This window comes from Microtus pennsylvanicus, chromosome 8, assembly GCF_037038515.1.
Source record: "Microtus pennsylvanicus isolate mMicPen1 chromosome 8, mMicPen1.hap1, whole genome shotgun sequence".
Classification (NCBI taxonomy): Eukaryota; Metazoa; Chordata; class Mammalia; order Rodentia; family Cricetidae; genus Microtus; species Microtus pennsylvanicus.
The window spans coordinates 10232374-10253059 of NC_134586.1; the positions used below are offsets into that span (position 1 = coordinate 10232374).

At 39.4% G+C, this 20686-nt stretch overlaps 1 protein-coding gene across 3 annotated transcripts in view; it reads right to left on the minus strand.

Annotated features, from left to right (window-relative positions):
• The window catches only part of Pik3c2g (phosphatidylinositol-4-phosphate 3-kinase catalytic subunit type 2 gamma), a 309971-nt gene that overhangs the window by 80149 nt on the left and 209136 nt on the right, over window positions 1-20686 (minus strand). For all 3 annotated transcript variants that reach the window (XM_075981920.1, XM_075981919.1, XM_075981918.1), the window contains 2 exons: window positions 10324-10480; window positions 3394-3503 (listed from right to left, as the gene is read on the minus strand). In XM_075981920.1, the coding sequence (XP_075838035.1) occupies window positions 3394-3503; window positions 10324-10480 (267 nt within the window). The remainder of the gene's footprint in view (window positions 1-3393; window positions 3504-10323; window positions 10481-20686) is intronic.

The following is a 20686-nucleotide window of genomic DNA, read 5'->3' on the forward strand; positions in this document are numbered from 1 at the left end:
AAAATGAGAATGAAGCAATATCCCTGAGTTGTTCATCCTGGACAAAGAACCTGAAGAAGATCTGAACAGACACATCAGATCTAAAAATAAAAAGGTGTGCTGCTGAAATCTTAGGATAATATATGCTAGCAAGACTCTTGAGGATTAAGAAAGAGTGAATCTCAAGGGAGATTTTGCTAAGAAGGAAATAGAGACACCATTTCAATCTATCTGGGAATGGGCCAAAAATGAGACAAGAAGGAAAGTGATTTCTGAGAAGTCACTGCAGAGGAACTTTCCCTGAGTCTCCACTGCAGAGCATCCTACCTGAGTCTCCACTGCAGAGGATCCCACCTGAGTCTCCACTGCAGAGGATCCCACCTGAGTCTCCAAAGGCAGGATTTACAGTAGATTTCACCCAAAAAATCCAAGGAGCTCTTAGTGTGGGTGGAGATACTATTATGGGGGAAGTGTTTCTATTTTTGCTGTGATTAGGTGAATTCCGATGTGAGGATTAGTGCCTGCCAAAGGGTGAAGGACATTTTGATTAAACCACGACCTGGATTATGAACTGATAGGTATCTGAGGACCTGCTTGAGGAAGAGATGACCTTAAGCCTACAGACTCCTGGCTGATGCTCCACATCCTAGCCATCACATGACTGTGCCTCTTGTTAATGATGTTTTGCAATGTGTTTCATTTCTCTTGGGTTTTGCTTTCTTAATCTAAATATGTAGTTAGGAAATTTACTATTTCACAGTGTTTTTATGACAATGAAGGTAATGAAAAACATTTACAACAGGGCCTGATGGATAAGAAGCTCTACTGTGGGTGTCAGCTTATTGTTAAATGTCTTCCATATTCTTGGTTGTACTTGGGTGCTTCAGTTGTACATTTCCTCAGATAGGGCTTGCTCCACATTCAGATCTTGTTAGGAATGGGCAAGTTGGAATATACCACCTGTCCTGCTTTACTTGGGAGAAATTGATATAACCAACCAAAATATTAATTAGGATGAAATTATGCAAGACAAAATGTAATTGCAATAAATCGTACATAAAAGAGCTTATCCTGTATTGTCATGAGAAGAAAGATTAATGAGTGCTGAATAACAAGGCTTCATGGGTGATCTATTAGTTGTCTAGAATCTGATATTATAGTAGGATCGAAAGTAAGGTCACATGCCTCCTCTAAAATTTTGTGATTTATATATGAGTTAAATAGATAACTATAGGATGAACGTTACGTCTTGAAAATTATCTGTCCTGGAAATTTGCTTTTGGGGGTAATAGAGAGGGATGAGTAAGTTTGACAGAGCTACTCAGATTAGAAGGGTATAAAGGAAGAGAAAGGTAATGGTAGGATGAAGAGTTCTTAAACACAGAGATGATTTTTTTCCATTTTACATAATTAGATGCTGCTTAATCCTGCAACAGAGTGCGAGTCTAAACCTGTTTCTCTACAAAGCGGTAGAAGAAAATTCAGTTTAGAAAGAAGAGCATCTGCACCTGTGCAATTGCCTTGGCAGAGGTACAGAACTGGGTCAGAAAAATAAGCCCACTGCCCTGAGGTTTCAGGATTGAACCTGCTTCCTGTACTTGGGCCTGTCCCTTTGAAATGGACAGAGGCAATGAACTGACTTTGGGAAGATCATTCATACACAAGATCACATGGCCTTTACAGACCAAGAGATGGACAAGATGGGACTCTGGCTAATGGAGTCTGTCCATAGTTTTCCTAGACCAGGGCCTGCTACTGTTATCTCTACTTTAGTATCTATACACCTATGTGATAGGAAGGCCTAGTCATCAACTGCTGTGCCATAAATACCCAAATAAGCTGAGATAACTTGAGATCTCTTGGACCCTGAAACCAAGGGGCTATGCTACTTATGCCATAAAGCTAGTGACTAGTCATAGTCATTATTAAATATTTGTGATTTTGTTTTATGTGTGTGTATTTAATTAAGAGATTATTTAGTTTAGTTGTTGCTGCTTTGAGACAGGGTCTTTCACTGTAGCCAGGCTCATCTGGAAGTAATTATAAAATCTAAGCTAACTTTGAATTCAAGGCAGTTCTCCTGTCTGAGTCTCCTGAGCTGAGGATATTTTTTAAAGAGTGAAAAACCAAGCAAACGAGGACTCCTACCCGTCTTTCCTAATGGATCTCTAATGGCATATTACAAAAATAATAAACAGGTAGCAGGAAAAGCCCTCATCTTAACAGGCTCTCTGCTTAGTGTTACTTAGTAATATTATCTAGTTTCCAGGACTGGCTCCTGGAAAGATACTGGAACAGAAAGTTGAGAGCTAGATATGAGGTCTTCTTGTTTCTGAGGGTGATAGGGAGGACCCTTAATCCTCTGCATCTGGGGTTTCTCCTTTGAATGTTTACTGTCAAAATCAGCAATCAAGGATCCTCCCAGTCTGTCATTCTTTGATTCTGTCACTGGCCTTAAATTCCACTGCGAGGCCTGCTGTCTGTCTGCTGAAGTTCATGAGAAAGAAGTTCCTGATGCGAGTGAGGTTCTGCCTGGTGGAAGCTTCACTGCCCCCTGCATTGAGGAGATGTTCTTTATTGTACGGTATAAAAATGGGGGAGGAAATTCAAACCCAGGAAGGGCTTTAATTTTGCTGATGTTTCTTCCAAAGAGCACGTTCTAGTGAAAAATAATGCAATCTGTGTTGAAAATGATTAAGAGATTCAAGTAAGAGTCACTCTGAAGAGTCACAGGCAAGAAAGAGTTCTGTTTGCATCCCTTGAACTGTGCACAGGGATAACTACAGTTGACATTTCCTGAGTACTTGAAATAGTCTGAGAATTATACTCCCCATTCAGAAAGAAAAAAAATCCCTGTAGGGTGTTCCATTATCAAAATCACTGTCCTTTGTCCAGAGCCGTGGAGTCTAACTGATATTCTCTGCATTCTGGTGAGAGTCTCACCTTGAAGTACACAAGTGTTTCTCAGGCTTGCTTAATGAAAAATAGATTAAAGCTAGATGACAGTCACAGGTCTTTGACTAAATATCCCAATATTTGTATTGTTTTGTAGATGAAAGTAGCAGGCTTGTTTCTCTTCATAAATCTCTTTTCCCAAATTGTTTTTCTGGACAGAGTTCAAGTAGAACAACCAATTTATTTATGTCAGCCCTTGCTCTTTGCAGTGACCTCTTATTGAGCAATCTGCTAGACAAAGAAGCTGGTTAGCAAACACTGGCATCTGTGGAGACACCAGCTAAGGCCTTCTGCTTATAGACATACGTACTTCTCTGCTTTTGTTTTCTGAAAATGGGGACCCAGACGGTTCTAGATATGTGAGCTTCCTATCAATGAGTAGCTAACCCAAGATCACCTCAAAAGTAGAGCATATGTCAACACACATGAACATCCATACACATTTGCAGCTGATCTTACTTGGTAAAATGACTTGTGGCCTCCAGGTCTGTGTCTTGTGGACGCAGATTGTTATACACATATTTCAGGTCTTCAGTTCCACTTAGCTCAGGCAGTCCTGCGTGCAGCATCTTCATTTCAACAGAACCCAAAATCAAAAATTAAAGAATAAATGCAGACAAAAATCAAGCTTATGCATCTCACTCTGTTGATAATTATGCAAACATTTACATTTGTTTTAATATGCCTTTCATTTTGTCTGCATGAATGGACATAATTTCACGCTTTTAGACCTCTCTTAGAAAGTGGTGGGGATAAACAGCAATAACATAAAGACCCATTACAGTTGGTAAAGTATTTGCACAGTAATAATTCCATTGCATTCTCATCATAAATCAGTGAAGAAAACATGACCACATGATCAATCCTTTGTCTGAACTTTTGGGCCCACCATTTAAAATCTGAGCAATTTTGAGAAAGTTCCTTAGACTCTCTTAAGCCTCCATTTTCTCACATTTAAAGGAGCACAGAATTACCAGACATGTTTGTAGAGAATCTAAATCTTTTCCATCATACGGTGGTTCACAAAATGCACATAATATTTGTTTCAAGAGCACAAGGCTGTGCTGCAGAAGAGTTGGGTTATATGTCTAGGTCAGAGGTGCAGGACATAGTATGAAAGCCACATCTCTGATTCTACAGCTCACTCTCTACAAACACAATATTTTTCTGCAAAAGTGGCAAGTATATTCATTAAATATTATTAAATCAAATAAATAACTAGGGATAAATTTGTGGGTTTTTCTCATCTTTAAGAAGATATTTTGTTTGCAGTGAACTGAAAAGTGGAGGGATTTTATTCTTTTTACTTGTAGGCAAATTTTTGAGGAAAACATTTTTGCATTGTTATTTCTTTCTAAGAAGTAGAAGACAAAAATGAGGAAGAGGGTAGAGGAGAGGGAGGAGGAAAGGGAAGAGATATTATCAATACTTCTATGACTAATATGATAAATGTTCTTCCCTAGAATAAAGACACTTGTGCAATGAGATGTTAATCCTATCAATAGTGGATGAAATGTGTCTATTGTGGTGAAGGACAGATGAAGTAATAGATGATTCCTATGGATTATATCTGAGAGAGAGAGAGAGAGAGAGAGAGAGAGAGAGAGAGAGAGAGAGAGAGGAGGCAGAGTCAAGGAGACACCATGTAGCTTTTGAAGTAGAAAGACGATCTAACGCCAGAAACTTACAGGTAGGCCACACCCTAGGGGTGATATACAGAATAATAGATATTGGTTATTTTAAGATGTAAGAGCTAACTAAGTAAGTAAGTCATCAGTCAAGCAGTGTTGTATTTAATATATTTTCTGTGTGATTATTTGGGTCTGGGTGGCTGGGAATGAAAGAGCTGTCTCTGCTTACAACCTCTTTTAAAGTACCATCTTCCAGTTCTGATTGTGTTTTGTTCATGTCAGATTAGAAGTTCTTTGAGAAGGGAAAGTAGACCTTTACTCAGTGTTGAGACTGCTTATGTTGTTTAGCATGACGCTATATATGTAATTGGTATCTAATGAATATCTGATGGATCATGACTACATGGATGGGTGAATAAGTGATTAGAAAAACACTGAGTGTTATTAGGCTTTAAAACTCCACTACTTGCAAATTTAATATTGACTACTAAATATAAAAATCTGCCCCAGAGAAATATTTCCCTTGGCAAGTGGAATCTAGATTAGCTTTTAATCCTATCTCCAGTACCGGGAACTCCAGAGACTTCTGTGAACTAACTGAGGAGGATTCTCTTTTTAACTACTGCAGGATCATCCACTTGCTATGAACAGACTTCTGTGGAGTCTGCATTTCATTCTCATTTCTCTGAATCACAATAGCTTAGTCAGGACTCTGTCAAATACTTTCTATGGGGATATATAGTATACTTACTCTCTCCTCTGCCCACAATCTGTCTGTCTGTCTGTCTATTCATCTCGGTCTAATCATGTATCTATACAAGCTGACACATTTAGACTCTGACAAACCAGATGAATCCAACTCTACATCATGTGACTGACTGATGGTAACAAGTCCCATGATGGAGGAAGGTCATTGGTTAAATAAAAAGAAACTGCTTGGCCCTCATTGGTTAGAAGATAGGTGGGAGGAGTAAACAGAACAGAACACTGGGAGGAAGAGGAAGTGAGGTCAGACTCCACAGCTCTCCTCTAGGGAGCAGACGCCTCAGAGAGACGCAATGCTCCCAGCTCCCAGGCAGACGCGCGCGATGAAGCTCCGACCCAGGATGGATATAGGCTAGAATCTTCCCAGTAAGAGCACCTAGGGGCGCTACACAGATGATTAGAAATGGGCTAAATTAATATGTGAGAATTAGCCTAGAGGAGGCTAGATAGAAATGGGCCAAGCAGTGATTAAATGAATACAGTTTGTGTGTTGTTATTTCAGGCATAAGCTAGCCAGGCAGCCGGGATGCTGGGGACGCAGCCCCGCCGCCCTTATTACTACAGTCCCATATCCACACTTTGTTTTTCCCATTCCTTGCAGAGGTTCTTTGAGTATGGTAATATCGGAGAATATGGAGGGCTCCATGGCTCCTCCTATTGAACTATGTCTGTTCACAGGTTTTGTCTGGAGTGCACAGGTGAAGTGGATGTCTGTGGCAGTGGGGAAGGGAGAGGGCAGCTCTAACGGGTAGGTACGAACAGACGCAAACACTGGATGGATGAGTCATTCGTCTTTAAGGCCAGCACTTTTGTTTCTATTGTACTAAGTCTGCTCTGCTCTATTTTGGTAACTTCGCTCAGGGAAGCAGTGCCTCTTCCCTACCTTCTAGAAAGATTTCCACTGAGAAATATCTGATATAATAATGGGAGTGATAAACATTTGAAGCTGGTTGAATGGTCCCTGTGTTCTTTGAGAGTCTTCCATAATAGTTGGTATTGATTTTCTTTAATGGGAGAAAAGCTGACGAAATACAGACTTTTATGCTAGTGAGCTCAGCCAGCAACACACTTGGGTCTCCTACAGATGTTGCTTTTAAGCGAGATGGGAATTACATAGATTAAATTTTCCTTGCTTTCCTCATGAGAAAACAAAAGCACTGCAGATATCTGGCAACAAGATGCTTTCTCCCGAGGATGGGTCATTAACTCCACATTGAACCCACTGAACGCCCATGCCTTGTGATCCTGGGTATCGATCATTCACAGAACCCAGCCTCGATGACCTGTGCCAAGCATTTCTCAACTTGTAACTGGGTCATGGTGTAGTGCACTGAACCGTGCTTCAAGATGTCAACATGAGAGTCAGAATGGAGGAAGAAAGCCATATTAAACGTGTATGTAGAAAGCAAGTTTTCACGAACTTAAGCTTTGTTTTAATTTTTAAAGGAAGCTTTAGTTAGAGAGTGTGTGGTCCTGAAATAGTCACTGAAGACTTTATCTAAAGAGTCCCATAAGATACACACTGGAGTAAAGCAGGGGAGCTGGGAAGTATATGACCAGAAACAGAAACAACTGCAGTTGTGTGCGGATTTATCTGTGGGATTAAGTAGTCTGCATTGCCTTTGATTCTTATTTCTGTTTCTGTAAGAGTCTAAATCTAAGATTATTACATAGCACGCGTGAGCAACCTCAACTGCTAATGTATCACCCTTATCCTAAAAGTCAAGATAGATTCAACTAAATCTCAGGCAGGTGGGACTCATTATTTATGTGAGAAATTATTTCAAAACAGGATTAAAGCACTATATGTTAAATTTTAAAATGTAGTGTGTGTGTGTGCGTGTGTGAGGCACATTTGTGGGTGAGTACCCATGGAGGCCAGAAGAGGCATTAGATTCCTCAGAACTGGATTCACAGATCTTGATAAATTGCTGATGGATGCAGGTGCTGGGAACTGAATGCCTTTGCAAGCACTCTTAACTACTGAGCAATCTCTCCAGCCCCTTTATTTCCTTTTAATTAAATATATTACATTTTTGCTTTTGTGGTTAGAGACAAGATAGCCTTGGAGCTATAATTTTTCTGCCTCAGCCTTCTGACTGCTAGAATTACAGGCACAAACAATGAAGCCTGGCCTAACATTTAAGTTATTTAATGATTAATAACCTTGATGAGTATTTTTAAAGGAATTCAGAAAGTTTATTTAAACAAAAGAAAAAGTCTCAACAAGATGTGCCTCTTCACTGAGGTGATCTGCAATCATATTAGCCTATCACACTTAATTGTCATCCAGCATAATTTAATGTCACTGGAGAAACAGATCAATAAAACTCTGCTTATGGGCTTTTGCTCTGAACATCTGCGTCTGGTTAAGGCAGTCATTGGAAAGGGAACTCCTCCTTTTCTGTAGTTTCTATAGCATCATTATCACTTAGAAACACTGGGCACCTGGTACTTATATATGCAAATTTTATCATTACTATTCAACTGAAAAATTTAAGACTCTGGGTTTTATATGTTAGCTTATCACTTACAGTCCCTGACACATAGTAGGTCCTTGAGAGCTCATGGATTCATGATTAAGATCTTTGGAAAATCCAACTAGATCATACTTGAGGTTAATAGGACATTAGAATTGATAGTGCCTGGATATCTATTATATAAATAAAGGCAATTTTGAGGATTTAGTATGTATAAAGTTTTCTCTGTATCATGGAATCAGCTATAAAAGCAGTAGAGACTAACATAATTTCGATCAAGAACACAGACCAACAAATAAGAATCACTGGTTGAAGTTGGAAAGTTAACTTGGAGATGATCCTGAGGCCTGGTGTTTAATTCCCAGTACAGGAAAAACAAAAAGACAAACAAACAAAAAATAAAAAACAGAACAGAAGGACGCATTAAAGAAATCTGAATTGTGGAAAAGTAACTAGTGAAGTTGAGAAACTGAATCTTCAGCTTTATCCAATAATAATACAAATTTAAATTCTTCACATGTGTGTATGACCCTGTATTGGACAATAACCTTTTAATTGATTGATTGATTGAACTTTGAGTCAGTATTTCATCCGGTCCAAATTATCCTCGAGCTTGCTTTGTGACCGAAGATGACCTTGAACTTCTGGTCCTCCTGCCTCTCCCTTTTTGTTTGGGATTCTGGGATTACGTCTGTGTTCCCTCACACCCAACTGTCTGCAGTGCTAGGTCGTCACTTTCCTTACTGAAATTTATCCCTAGCCTGACAGTATTTAAATTAAATTAACCATGATCTCATATTATTGAATTAATTAACTAAACTCTACTATATGGCAGACTATCATTAGTTCTTTATGTTAATTATGAACTAGAGCTATAAAAATTAATCTATGAATATCTTAGAATAATGTCTGGTCCATATGATGCATTCATTACTAGGTCATGTATTTATAATTCTGTAAGAGCTATTATCATCATTTAATAAGGAAAACATATTTAGGGTTAAGTATAAGTACATCCAAAGAATAGAACCATTAAAGTTTCAAGTTGGCATTCAAAATCTCTAAACACTAATTTTGTCTCCTTAATAACTATTCGCAAAATTGAAAGCTTCAAGGCTGTTGTGTTTTACTGACTCCAAATCACACATTGATGGACAAGTGGTACGCTATTCTCCAACAGCAGATTCCCTTGGATATATGTTCTCAAAGAAATCACCACATCTTTCTCCAAAAGATATTTTTATTGGGTTCTTCTTCCCCTTTTACTATGTGACTTGATGTGGAAAGGTCATATGTTAATCTGTTGATTTCATTGGTTAATAAAGAATCTGCCGTGGCCCATTTGATAGGCCAGCCCTTAGGTGGGTGGAGTAGACAGAACAGAATGCTGGGAAGAAGGGAAGTGAGTTAGTTGCCATGATTCTCCAACCCGAGACACCATGCCTCTCCTCTCGGGGCTAGACGCCATGGACCCAGCTGCCAGGTCAGACATGCTGAATCTTTCTGGGTAAGCCACGACTTCATGGTGATACACAGATTATTAGAAATGGGTTAGTCAAAATGTGAGAGTTAGCCAAGAAGAGGCTAGATATAATGGGCCAGGCAGTGATTAAAAGAATACAATTTGTGTGTTGTTAGTTTTGGGGCAAAGCTAGCCATGCGGGAGCCGGGCGGGATGAAAAGCAGGCCCGCAGCTCCTTCTACAGTTACTATTCCTCATCTCTTTGCAGTGGACTCTGGTATGAAACACGGAGTTCTCTGTGACCCAGTGAAGATAGGATCACAGCTTAGTAGACCTGATATATGCCACTAAATGCATCAGCCTACTGTCCAATCACTAATTAATCAGTCACACTTTTAGACTTACTTTGCTTTGAATTAAATGCATATGTATGTATCTGTATGTAGTTGTGTGCCTATTGGCATGCAGGTGACTGTTGGCTGCAGAAGAGTGTATCAGATCCCTGGAGCTAGAGGTATAGGCATTTGGGAGCCACCCAATGAGTGTGCTAAGAACTGAACTCGGGTCCTATGCAAGAGAAGTTTGTGCTTTTAAATTGCTGTGACATCTCTCCAACCCCAGAGTTTGTATTCTTGACTCTCCATTTCTTAATCTGAATAGTGGTTAAGTGTTCAAAGGCAGATAGATATCGAGACAAGGGAGTCAGGATGAGTCTGCCTCATCTTCATCATGAAGTTGACATTATATGTTAATATATTTTTGTGGTAGTTTTTTGAAAGGGGACAATGCAATCAAAGATGTTATTTCAAAAATGACTTTCCTTGAACCTCAGCCAACACTACCCAGGAATTCCCCTGAATGCATGCTATGATGGCAGTGTCAGAGATGACAACGCTGAATTAACATTAAATTGTCAAGAAGCATGTTCTGTTGCTCACTCCTTTCTGTTTTAAAAGCTCTTTGGGGGAAGTCCAAGCCATTAGGAGAAATGGATCACTGGAGGAGACACGAATGAAGCTCGGGACTGTTGTTGTTTCTCCAAGGGACTTACCATTTCCAGAAGGCTCAGGATCAGCTGGCTGTGTTTCCTGACAATGTTATAAGCTCTGCAGCAAAGCTCCACAAAGTCTTGAAAATGCTGTGTATTTTTTCCACCCTCAGTAATAAAATACTCCATCTCTGAAGTAAAAATGAAAGGGGCTCGGTCCCTATAAATAAAAAACAATAGCGGTCATGAGGAGAAGACGTGGTTTTTAGGGCTATTGAAGGAAGTTACCACAATGCATTTCTCTCTCTCTCTGTCCAATGTGGGTCACTGTGGATCAGTGGAAAGTTGTTACCAAGAGCATATTTACTGATGCATTTCGAGATGATAAAACAGAACTTAAGTTCAGCATGACAATGCCCGAAAAGCCATCTTCCTTTAATTGGAAGGCAGACTCCTTAAGATGAGAGCTTGGATAAAAGTTAAGATGTTATAATAACAAATTCTTTCAAAAGATAATTTATGAAGCAACAAAAACAGCAGATGTAACCAATTTACTGTCATATGCTTCTCAAACAGAAAGTTGTTTTTAAAAAAGATAGCCATAATTCACTTCACACATGACTCAGTAAGAACACTGAGCATACAGCACATTGCAGACCATGTCCTCACACAAGTCATACTGCCCCCTGCAGTCCACGAGTGGAAAAGCAAGTCACATTTCCTAAACTGTGATCGCGTCTGTAAGAGAAGCAGGGAGAGGGGCAGAGGTCTCTTTATCTGATGAGGTCTCAGCAGTTATACCAATGAGGAGGATTTTACACCAGCTAGTCTTACAGTCTTCAACAGCATCTAGAGGGGTCATAGTTGTGGGAAAAGCAGAATGAAATGCGTCTTAAATGTGATAGTCCGGGTTCAAGTAAGGCTGCACCAAGTTACAACTGAAGAAACTGAGAGGGTGTTCAGGGTCTCCTTAGGACAGAACAGTGCCCTGTGCTGTTAACGTTTTAATGAAAACGTAGTCGAGCTGGAAATCCCACAGATATGACTTAAGTAGACCTTTCTGAAGTATGAGAACTCAAATGAAAAATTTTGCAAGCACATCTGAGACAGTGAACTCTGGCTCCAGACAAAGCATTTTCTAAAACAGTGTTTGGCTGTGGTTGTTCTAAAGTGTAACTCTAAAGCTTGGTGCTGTGGTTCATACCTGTGAATCCCAGTGCTCCAGAGGCTAAGACAGACTAGGAGTTTAAGGACAGCCTAAGCAACATGTTTAGTTCTTGGCTAGCCTGGTCTCAGAGGGGAGAGATCCTGTCTCAAACTAGAATAATAAAGTTTGTATTTTATTTTATAATACATGCTGACCTTCAAGAGATCAGAATAACAAAAACTGACACTCGACTTGTTTTGCCTTTCTTCAACCAATAACTTATTCAATAAAATGTATTGAACACCCACACTGAGAAAAACTTCTCAAGTCTCTATTCTAACTTCTTAAACCATGATCAGTAAATTTTGCTATGAGGCACTTTATGGGTCCAAACTTCAGCAAAGTTGGGAGAAGAGATGATGGAAACACAAGATAAAAGCACAAGTTCTAATCTTGAACTTGCTGTGACTTCATTTTCTAGAGTTTAAATTGGATATCAACTACTCAGCTGTTAGACTTTCTAAGAGGCCCAATGTGGGAAACATTTATGTGCCTGGTTCATGGAGAGTGCAGTGCATTTTGAGTTGCTATGGCTGGAGGAGGCTCCATGCACAGAGCCCAGGCTGCATGCCCCAGGATCCACATGTCAAGTCTGGGTTTTGAGCATCACTGCTCTTGCCTTTGATGAGAGAGTTACTGTCTCCATTCCTGGATTTCTTTCTTTACCAACTGGGATGGGGACACTTGATTATTGACATTACTGAGAGGATCACATAGCTTAAATGACAGAAAAGCACTTACTGCCACATAGAAAGCTCTCGGTACACTTTAGATATCGCCGCTGGATATTATTGTAAGTCTTCAAACAGCCAAGAGTGTTTGCAGAGTGGAATCCTGTCACAGCTAAGCCTCCCTCCATCTTCACACTCAAAAATGCCAACACCTCCCGCTTTTTAGTTTAGGATTTAATTTAATCACTATAAACTGCTTGACTACGTGGGTCCTTACATCGATCTTTTCTTTTGTTAGACATTTGACAGATCTTATACGTTCTTAGTTTTCACTCTCACTAAGTGTGGTGCTTTAAAGACTGAATGTGCCTCTTAGACTTTTGATTGACATATGCGTTCCCCAGTTGGTGGTGCTATTTGGGGATGCCATGAGACCTTTAGGAAGTGGAGTCCTGCTGGAGGGAATGCATGCCAGGGTTGGACTTTGAGATATTATAGCCTCTCCCCACTTTTTACCCTTTTTCTGCTTTGTATTGATATATTAAAATATGGCCAGCCAGCTTCCTGCTTTGCCAGCGTGCCCTGCCTTTCCCACTACAAGGGATTCTGTCCTACAGGAAGCATGAGTCAAAGCAAACCCTTCTATCCTTGAAGTTGCTTTTGGCCCTAGTATTTCCTCACAGCAAGAGAAAAGTGCCTTATGCACTGATGTTTCAGTAGTTTTAAGAATATGGTCTTAGGGTTTACTATTGCTGTGAGGAGATACCATGACCACGACAACTCTTAAAAAGAAAATATTTAATTGAGGGGACTCTCTTACAATTCAGTCTATTGTGGCAAGGAGCATGGAAGCATGCAGGCCGGCATTGCGCTGGAGAAATAGCCAAGTGTCCCACACCTCGTAGGAAACAGGAAGTGGACTGACCAGTATCCTGAGTGTATAAAACCTCAAAGTCTGTTCCTATACTGATACACTTCCTCCAACAAGGTCATACCCACTCCAAGAAAGCCACACCTCCTAATAATGCCAGTCCCTATGGAAGTGGGGGCCAATTACATTCAAACTACCACAAATATCCTAGGGTTCTTTAATCAGGAACAAATCTATAGAATTTCTTTTTTTTACTCTTTTCTGTTTTATACTCTGAATAGAGTTTTGAAAGTAGTTTTAGAAAAGTCTAATATCTTACAAATTCCTGAACATTTCTGGTGTGCCAGATGTACTTTTCTCTTTCAAAGCTGATAAAACTACAGCTGGCCAAACTGATCTCTCCTGGAAACTTGTCGTGTCTCTGTCTTCATGAAATGACACCAATTTCTTCCTCAGCAAGGCAACCGCCATGGTAAATCAGGTGCAGAAAACCCACACAGAATTTCAAGTACCTGAGTGAAGCATCCACATTAGGGAAAAATGTAAACTAAGAATAATATTGAAGAAACAAATTCCACTGTATAAATATCACAGTTGAAATGTTTAGGGAGCCCAACTAATGAAAGCCTCTCTATTTATATTTTTTGCTTGTTTTCAATAAACTTTATAATAATAAGAATTACACTAGAACTCTTCTGCAAATGAAAGAAAGTATTAGCTACAAGGGCTCCATCTGGTCCCTGGGTGATACACAAGCTTCTGCTGTGCTGTGCTTTATGAATTGAATCAAAAGTGAACCTAATCCTAGATCACAGACCTAGTGACTTGAGGCCTCTCTCTCTGAAGTTTTGTGTTATTGGAAATCCAGGGCATAAATTGTTTTCCAGGCTTGTTGCTATATCGGTGCTTGTCCCAGCTATATCTGCGTTTGTTTCTGTCCTCCTGCCCTTTCGACTGCTTTTGTTTCCCACACCTTCCTCCTCTTCCTCTCTTTCTTTCTCTCTCTGTGTGTTCTTACCTTCCTTTTCTCCTTCCCACTTACTCTCCCTTTTCTTGTGCTGATTCCGTGATAAATATTAAGATAATTCCCTTGTGATAAATCCTCTCAGTCTGGCAAGGTGGCTCAGTGGATAGAGGCACTTCCCACCAAACCTGGAGATCTGCATTAGATCCCTGATAACCACATGATGGAAGGAGAGAATCTACAACTTGTCCTTTGAGTGCTGCATGTGTACCCAGGCACATCCATGTTTACACAAGTTCATACAACATAAATAAAATAACACATTAATGGTTTTAAAAGAAATCTTCTTCAATATACCCTATTTCTTGCTGAAAATCTTATGACTTAAAAGAAGTTGAAGTGAAATATGTGGTTCTCAGGAGAGAGTGAAGCACTCCTCCTTCCTTTAATGGCCTTCACACCTGAAACAATATATCTATGGTGCGCTGGTACATATGGAAAATAAAATAAAATATAGTGAATAGCCACATAGTGAATAGCTGGTGATAATTTAACATTTATGTGGGAAAACCGCAGCGTAAGCTCATTATGATTCTGTCATTCTGTTTCCAAAATTAACTTTGGTATAAACATAGGACTAGCCTTTCTCCTAAACTAGCATTCTGCAAAAATGCTGAGAATATTTTCTAGATTTCCAGCAGATGTAAGGAGTGGCTTGGTGATCTAAAAATGCTGATATTCTTGGAAATGTAAGAATATATTATAAGCACATAGTAATTATTAAGCAGATAAATTTATTCAACACAAGAAATGATAGGTTATTCATATTTGAGATTTACTGTTACTTTTGTGTAAGATCCCCATTTAACCGTACAACACACATAAATCTGTGTAAAGTTGTTAGTATACTAAGATCACTGTTAGAAGGGTTTACTGGTGGTTGCTCCAATGAGGACTCAGACATTCAGGATCTGTTGCTGCTCATTAGGTGACTTCAACCTAGAGCACTACAGTAAACAACCAGTAGGCATTTGTTAGACTCTGTAATAGAATGTGCAAAAACTCCAGGTAAGGCTAAGAAGCTTTCAAAATCATTGTGTTAGGGTCTGGCGATATAGATCAGCTGATAGACTATTTGCCTGTTATACACTATGCCTTGAATTCCACTCCCAGTACTTCATAAATGTGGGCAAGGTGGAGCAAACTGTAGTCCCAGAACTGGAGAGGTGGAGTTGGGAGGATCAGGAATCTAAGATCATCTTGGCTACGTAGTAAGTTTGCAACAAGCCTTGTAAACGTGAGACCCGTCTTATTTCTTCTCCCCACAAAACAACACTGCTATATAGGCAATTTAAATGCACCAAGTAACAACAACAATGTTATGAAAATATTGCTCTATCTGCAATATGAAGAGATAAGAAGGGTGCATTTGGAAAGATCAGATGAGCTTTTTGTAGAAAGTTTTGATCTCATATGATAATAGCTTATATTAGAATGGGGTTTGTGGTTTACAGATGCAGAGAAGTGGAAAGACATAAAACATGTTCCAAAAGAATAAATACGATGATGTGATGGCTTGCGACAGGAGGAAACAGTGATGTCAAGTAGGTTCTCCTCCTTGTGTAGCAGGAAGGCTGAAGAGCATCATTCTGAGTGACGGACATTTGTGTCCATGTGAGACTTACCAAAGCATATGACTGAGATTACAACACATGTTTCAGGATGTGAGAGAAAAGATCTAGGCTGGAGGCAAATTCCTGGGAGTCTGACGACCGTCTTTCCTTATGCTACCCAACTATCACATTAGAGTCCCTGACAATGACAGACACAGCACCCAATGATGTCAGAAGTCAAGGAACAACAGGTTTACAACCTTCCTGCGTGTCTCTTGCCTCATAAATTTCAGATATGAACCCAAAGAAGTCAGTGATATGGAAATATCAGTGAATTCAGACAACAGAAGACAAACAAAACAAAATCAGGAAAACCTGTTCTCCCTAGCCAAAGAACGAAAAAGGAAAGTCTAATACAACAGAATATGTTAAAACAAAGTCAACCTTCTCCAGCCAAATATTTTTAGAGGAAACAGGGATTTCAATTCTACCTGTGCACATAGATGTCACATCTTACCAGGCTGCAAGGTGGCACCCTTACCTCACAGCAGGGTGCTGTGGGCACCACTGAAAGGCTACACATGCTGGTCAGTGAAATAGAGTATACAACACTGAAACAAACTACCCAAATATGGCCAACTGTTTCTTGATGATATGGGGAACACAGTTCAAAGGACAGCAGGTAGCCTTTGGACACAATTGGGATCCAGAGACACATGTGTACCTTGATGTAAACCTCTTATCTAAAAGGAAAACAAACTAAAAATTAATATAAAACACAACATGTTAAAACTGTCATAAAAATAAGAGAGGTTTTGGGACTGAGGGCCAGACATATCCTTTTTTGGAATTAGGTGTGTTTGTGACATTGGTGAAAAGCAGTGTCAGAAGGTTGCAAAGAAAAATCTAAAATCTGGAAAATTATTTTTGAAAATGATAAAGAGAACAAATAATTAGCATGAAGAATATAAAAGTATTCTCAAATTTCAATAGTTAAAAAATCAAATGCCATAACTAGAAAATACACAAAAGATATAAAAAGACATTTTATGTTTAATGATATGAAGACAATCAATAAACACTTGAAAAGATATTCAGCATGCCTTCCCTTCATGCAAACTAAATCTACAATGATATGGCAGAAGACACTTAGCAGTATGAGTGAAGAAAGTGACAAGGATGTGGAGAAACTGGATTGCTCAAGCCTTGCTGGTAGAATGTGTGCCCAATGTCCCATTTTGATACATTATTTTCCTTTCTGAAAAACTATTTGTCATCAGCTTATTGAAATCAACAACAATATGCAAACACCCTATAACCCAACTTTTACAACCATGAGCATTTATCTCAGAGAAATGCAGACCTATGTTCATGAATTCCACACTTGAGTTGTTCACTGAAGGTTTAGTCCTACGAGTTAGAGACTTTCGGGATCCAGATGTCCTTCAACAGATGAATGGTTCCACAGACTGCATTTCACTCAGATTGTAGAATGTTATTTGTCAATCAAAAGCACAGTTTGAAAACAACAGCTTGCTTTGATTCTCCAGATAATTATATTGCAGTTAAAAAAACCCAAATCCTCAAATAGTACATTCAAGATGATTCCATTTATATAACATTCTTGACATCACAAAACTGTAGAAAGGGACAATAGATAGAAGATTGTCACTGGATAAGGATAAAGTAGAATTGGGAATGAGAGGTAGCCAGGTGCATCCATGAAGGGGCTCCATAAGGGATGTGATGGGCAGAATCATTTGTGTATCTTGACTTTGTCACTTCTGATACCTTATTGTGATAAATTATAATTCTACAAGATCTTACAATTGGTAAAGAAAAACAGATAATATAATATGCAAGACCTCTTTGTCTTGCTTATTATAATTGCATATGAATCTACAACTATTTCAAGAGATGTTGTTAACATCTCAATTGTATTATCTGGGTGTAAATGATAACAGTATCTTGAAAAGTGTAGAGAAACAAGAGAAAAGGGCATCTTGGAGAGGCAAACATTTGATGGCTGATGTGGGATGCCCTTCTTTATGATGTGAATATATATAATTACCAATGGTTAATAAAAAAGCTGATTTGGACAATAGCTAGGCAGAATAAGGCAATGTGGAAAATCCAAGCAGAGTGACAGAAGGAAAGAAGGCAGAGTCAGGAAGATGCCAGCAGTCACTGAAGAAGCAAGATGTGAGGTAACAAGCCATGAGCCTTGTGGTGAAATTTTGAATAATAAAAGTGGGTTAATTTAAGTTGTAAGAGCTAGTTAATAGTAAGCCTGAGTCATCGACCAAACTTTTATAATTAATATAATCCTCTGAGTGTTTATTAGGGAACTGGTGGATGGGAAAGAAACCTCCATTTACAGATGCTTCAGGAGAAGGAAGCCATTCTGGATAGACACTGAGGATGCTTTGCAGAAGGCAGCAAAGGAGGGTTTTCTGAGATGTAGATGCCTTGAAGAAGGCAGTGGAAGAGCTGACATAGTGGAGACCTTCTGATAAACAAAGAAAAAGAAAAATGAGGTTTTATCAAATAATAAAGAATAAACCCCAATTGATAACTTTACAAAATGAATATGTATTTACAGGAAGCCTTTCGAGGAGTGGAGCTGAGCAGAGCAGCATGAAGACTTGTGGTACTGGGGCAAAGTCGTCTGAGCTTTCCAGACTCTCTAATGTCATCAAAAGAGGAGAGGAAATAGCTCTGAAAAATCCACTTAGGAAGGCAAAGGTTTCAGGGCCGATGTAAGTAAGTGTGGGAAGTTTACACTCCATGATAAAGCAGGCTCTGTCGGGATAGCTTTTTCTCAGTAAAGTATGGACTATACTTGGTCTTCTAATGAGAGCTCTGGCGGTGTGAGCACAAAATGTGTTGTAGAGTGGAAAAGCCAGGCAATCTCTGGGATGCAGTACCACTGATAGACAGGAGGAGGCAGTGTGCTGGCTGTGTAGTGTGTTCCATTCTAGCAGTGCAGGGCTATTGAGTTCTGAGGTGCTTCACCTCCACCTTCACATGGCTACTCAGAAGACAAATAGGCCTTTTCTCTTTCCTTCTACATCCAACCTCTCCTGTGCCTATGTTATATATGTAAATATCCACTACTCTATGTGTGTGTGCATGTGCACTCATGTGTGCATGCATATGTGTAGGCTAGAAAAGGATATTGGGTATTCTGCTTTATGTTCTCTATCTTATTCTCTTGACAGATTGTCTCTCATTGAACAATAAAGGTAGCAGGAGGCCAGTTAGGGCCAGAGATTACTACCAGTGCCCTTCACAGTGCTGGGGTTATACACACACACATGACCATGTTTAGATTTTTTTATATGAGTCCTAGGGATTTTATCTCAGGTCTTCATACTTACAGTGAATTTTCTTACTCAAATAGCCATCTCCAAAATTCACTAACCCTTTATCTATCTGTCTGTCTATCTATCTATCTATCTATCTATCTATCTATCTATCTATCTATCTATCTATCTATGTGTGCGCATGCACATGCTCTCACAGGAGTGTATTCCATCCCAGGGATCAAGCTCAGGTTATCAGCGTTGGTGGGAAAATTGTCTTTACCTTACCGAGCTGTTTCTGCAGCCCACCGATCTTTATAACCAAATTAGGCAGCAATTCTGTAACTTTATAAGCTACTACCATTGAGAACAACTGGTAACAAATATGTACGATCTCTGCCTTCTTTTCTCCAAGTGTCTTACCAGATGCTACTAAGATGCCATGTTTCAAAGATGCATTTGTGCCTTGAACTGAAATATAGATTCAGCCATAAGGTGTACCTGGTTTAAAAGGCTTCCCCTTTAAAGAATTATTTAAGGCACAATAATTCCAGAAACATCTTTCTCAAATGTAAGTCATATAATCTAGATAATATCACAGGCTTCCTCTCAATAGTCTGGGGGGGTCTATGGTCATACTAAAATCTGTAGAATAGACATGAGTAAGTCACTCATCCTAGGATTTGTTATTTCCACCTGTTTAATATTTTTATGGTAAAAGTAAAAAACAGTGTAGAGATCTGCTTGCTAAGCACTAAAAAAAGAATATGCTTATTTCAAAGATAGCAACCCTGGTTGCTTCCAGACGTAGCCTTAAGTTTGGCATCCTTCCCTGTTTTAACATCTTATAAGGCATTTTATTGTATGTTTTAAATGTATGAATTATATACATATCAAAACTGTAAATATGGGATAAGTGTAACATAGGGCACTAACTAAAGAAACTACACCTGTCCCAAGGCAGGGGAGAACAAGCTGTGTTGATGTTGGGGAGAAATGGAAGCTTCATGGCAACATCCAGGGGTTATGATACAGTTGACTGGCACCCTTGCACACATTGTAACAACCAAAACTATTCTCTGCCTTCACTGGCAAAAACAGAAAATAACAGCATTTCTGTCTCGATTCTGGAAACTATCACATGTCAAGTATGCATGAGGCTTTCAAGTTATTTTTGACTATTCTCACAGAATATGAGCTCACACTCCATGATGCAGCCCCCAATACACAACACATGCTTTGTGCCTGTATCAAAGCCACAGCAATCCGGGAAGAGAGCTACAGGCTTCAATACCAGTGATGGAGGTGGGGGATGCAGAGTGGAATGGAAACACCAGCGCCTGACATGGACTTTGGACCATAAAATGTGTCTGCTGGAATCTATGGGCACCACAGTATCACTTCCTTCAGTGGGGAGACTGATAGGAGCCAGTAAACAGAAACCCAGAGACACTAGTGTGAAATACTTGAGTGTCTGAATGATGTACTTGGTACATGAACTGAAGTTCAGAACCTGGTAATGAGACACACTTCAACACTATTATCAAGATTATTTTTATTACTTTTGTCAAATTGAAATATTTGGGTTGTGAAGTAACACATAGCATCACTAAGATGTGCTGTTTTCAAGATGTCTGTAAGCTATGCACTCCCCTAATCACAAATGGCATCGTTAGCACAGGCACAAATGGCTGAGGTGCACTGGGGATGCTTAAGCTTACCTTTTCCTTGATATCACAAATGCCCTACATTCCAGAAAGCACATTTTGCTGCCCAGCAGTAAGGACACAAGTCT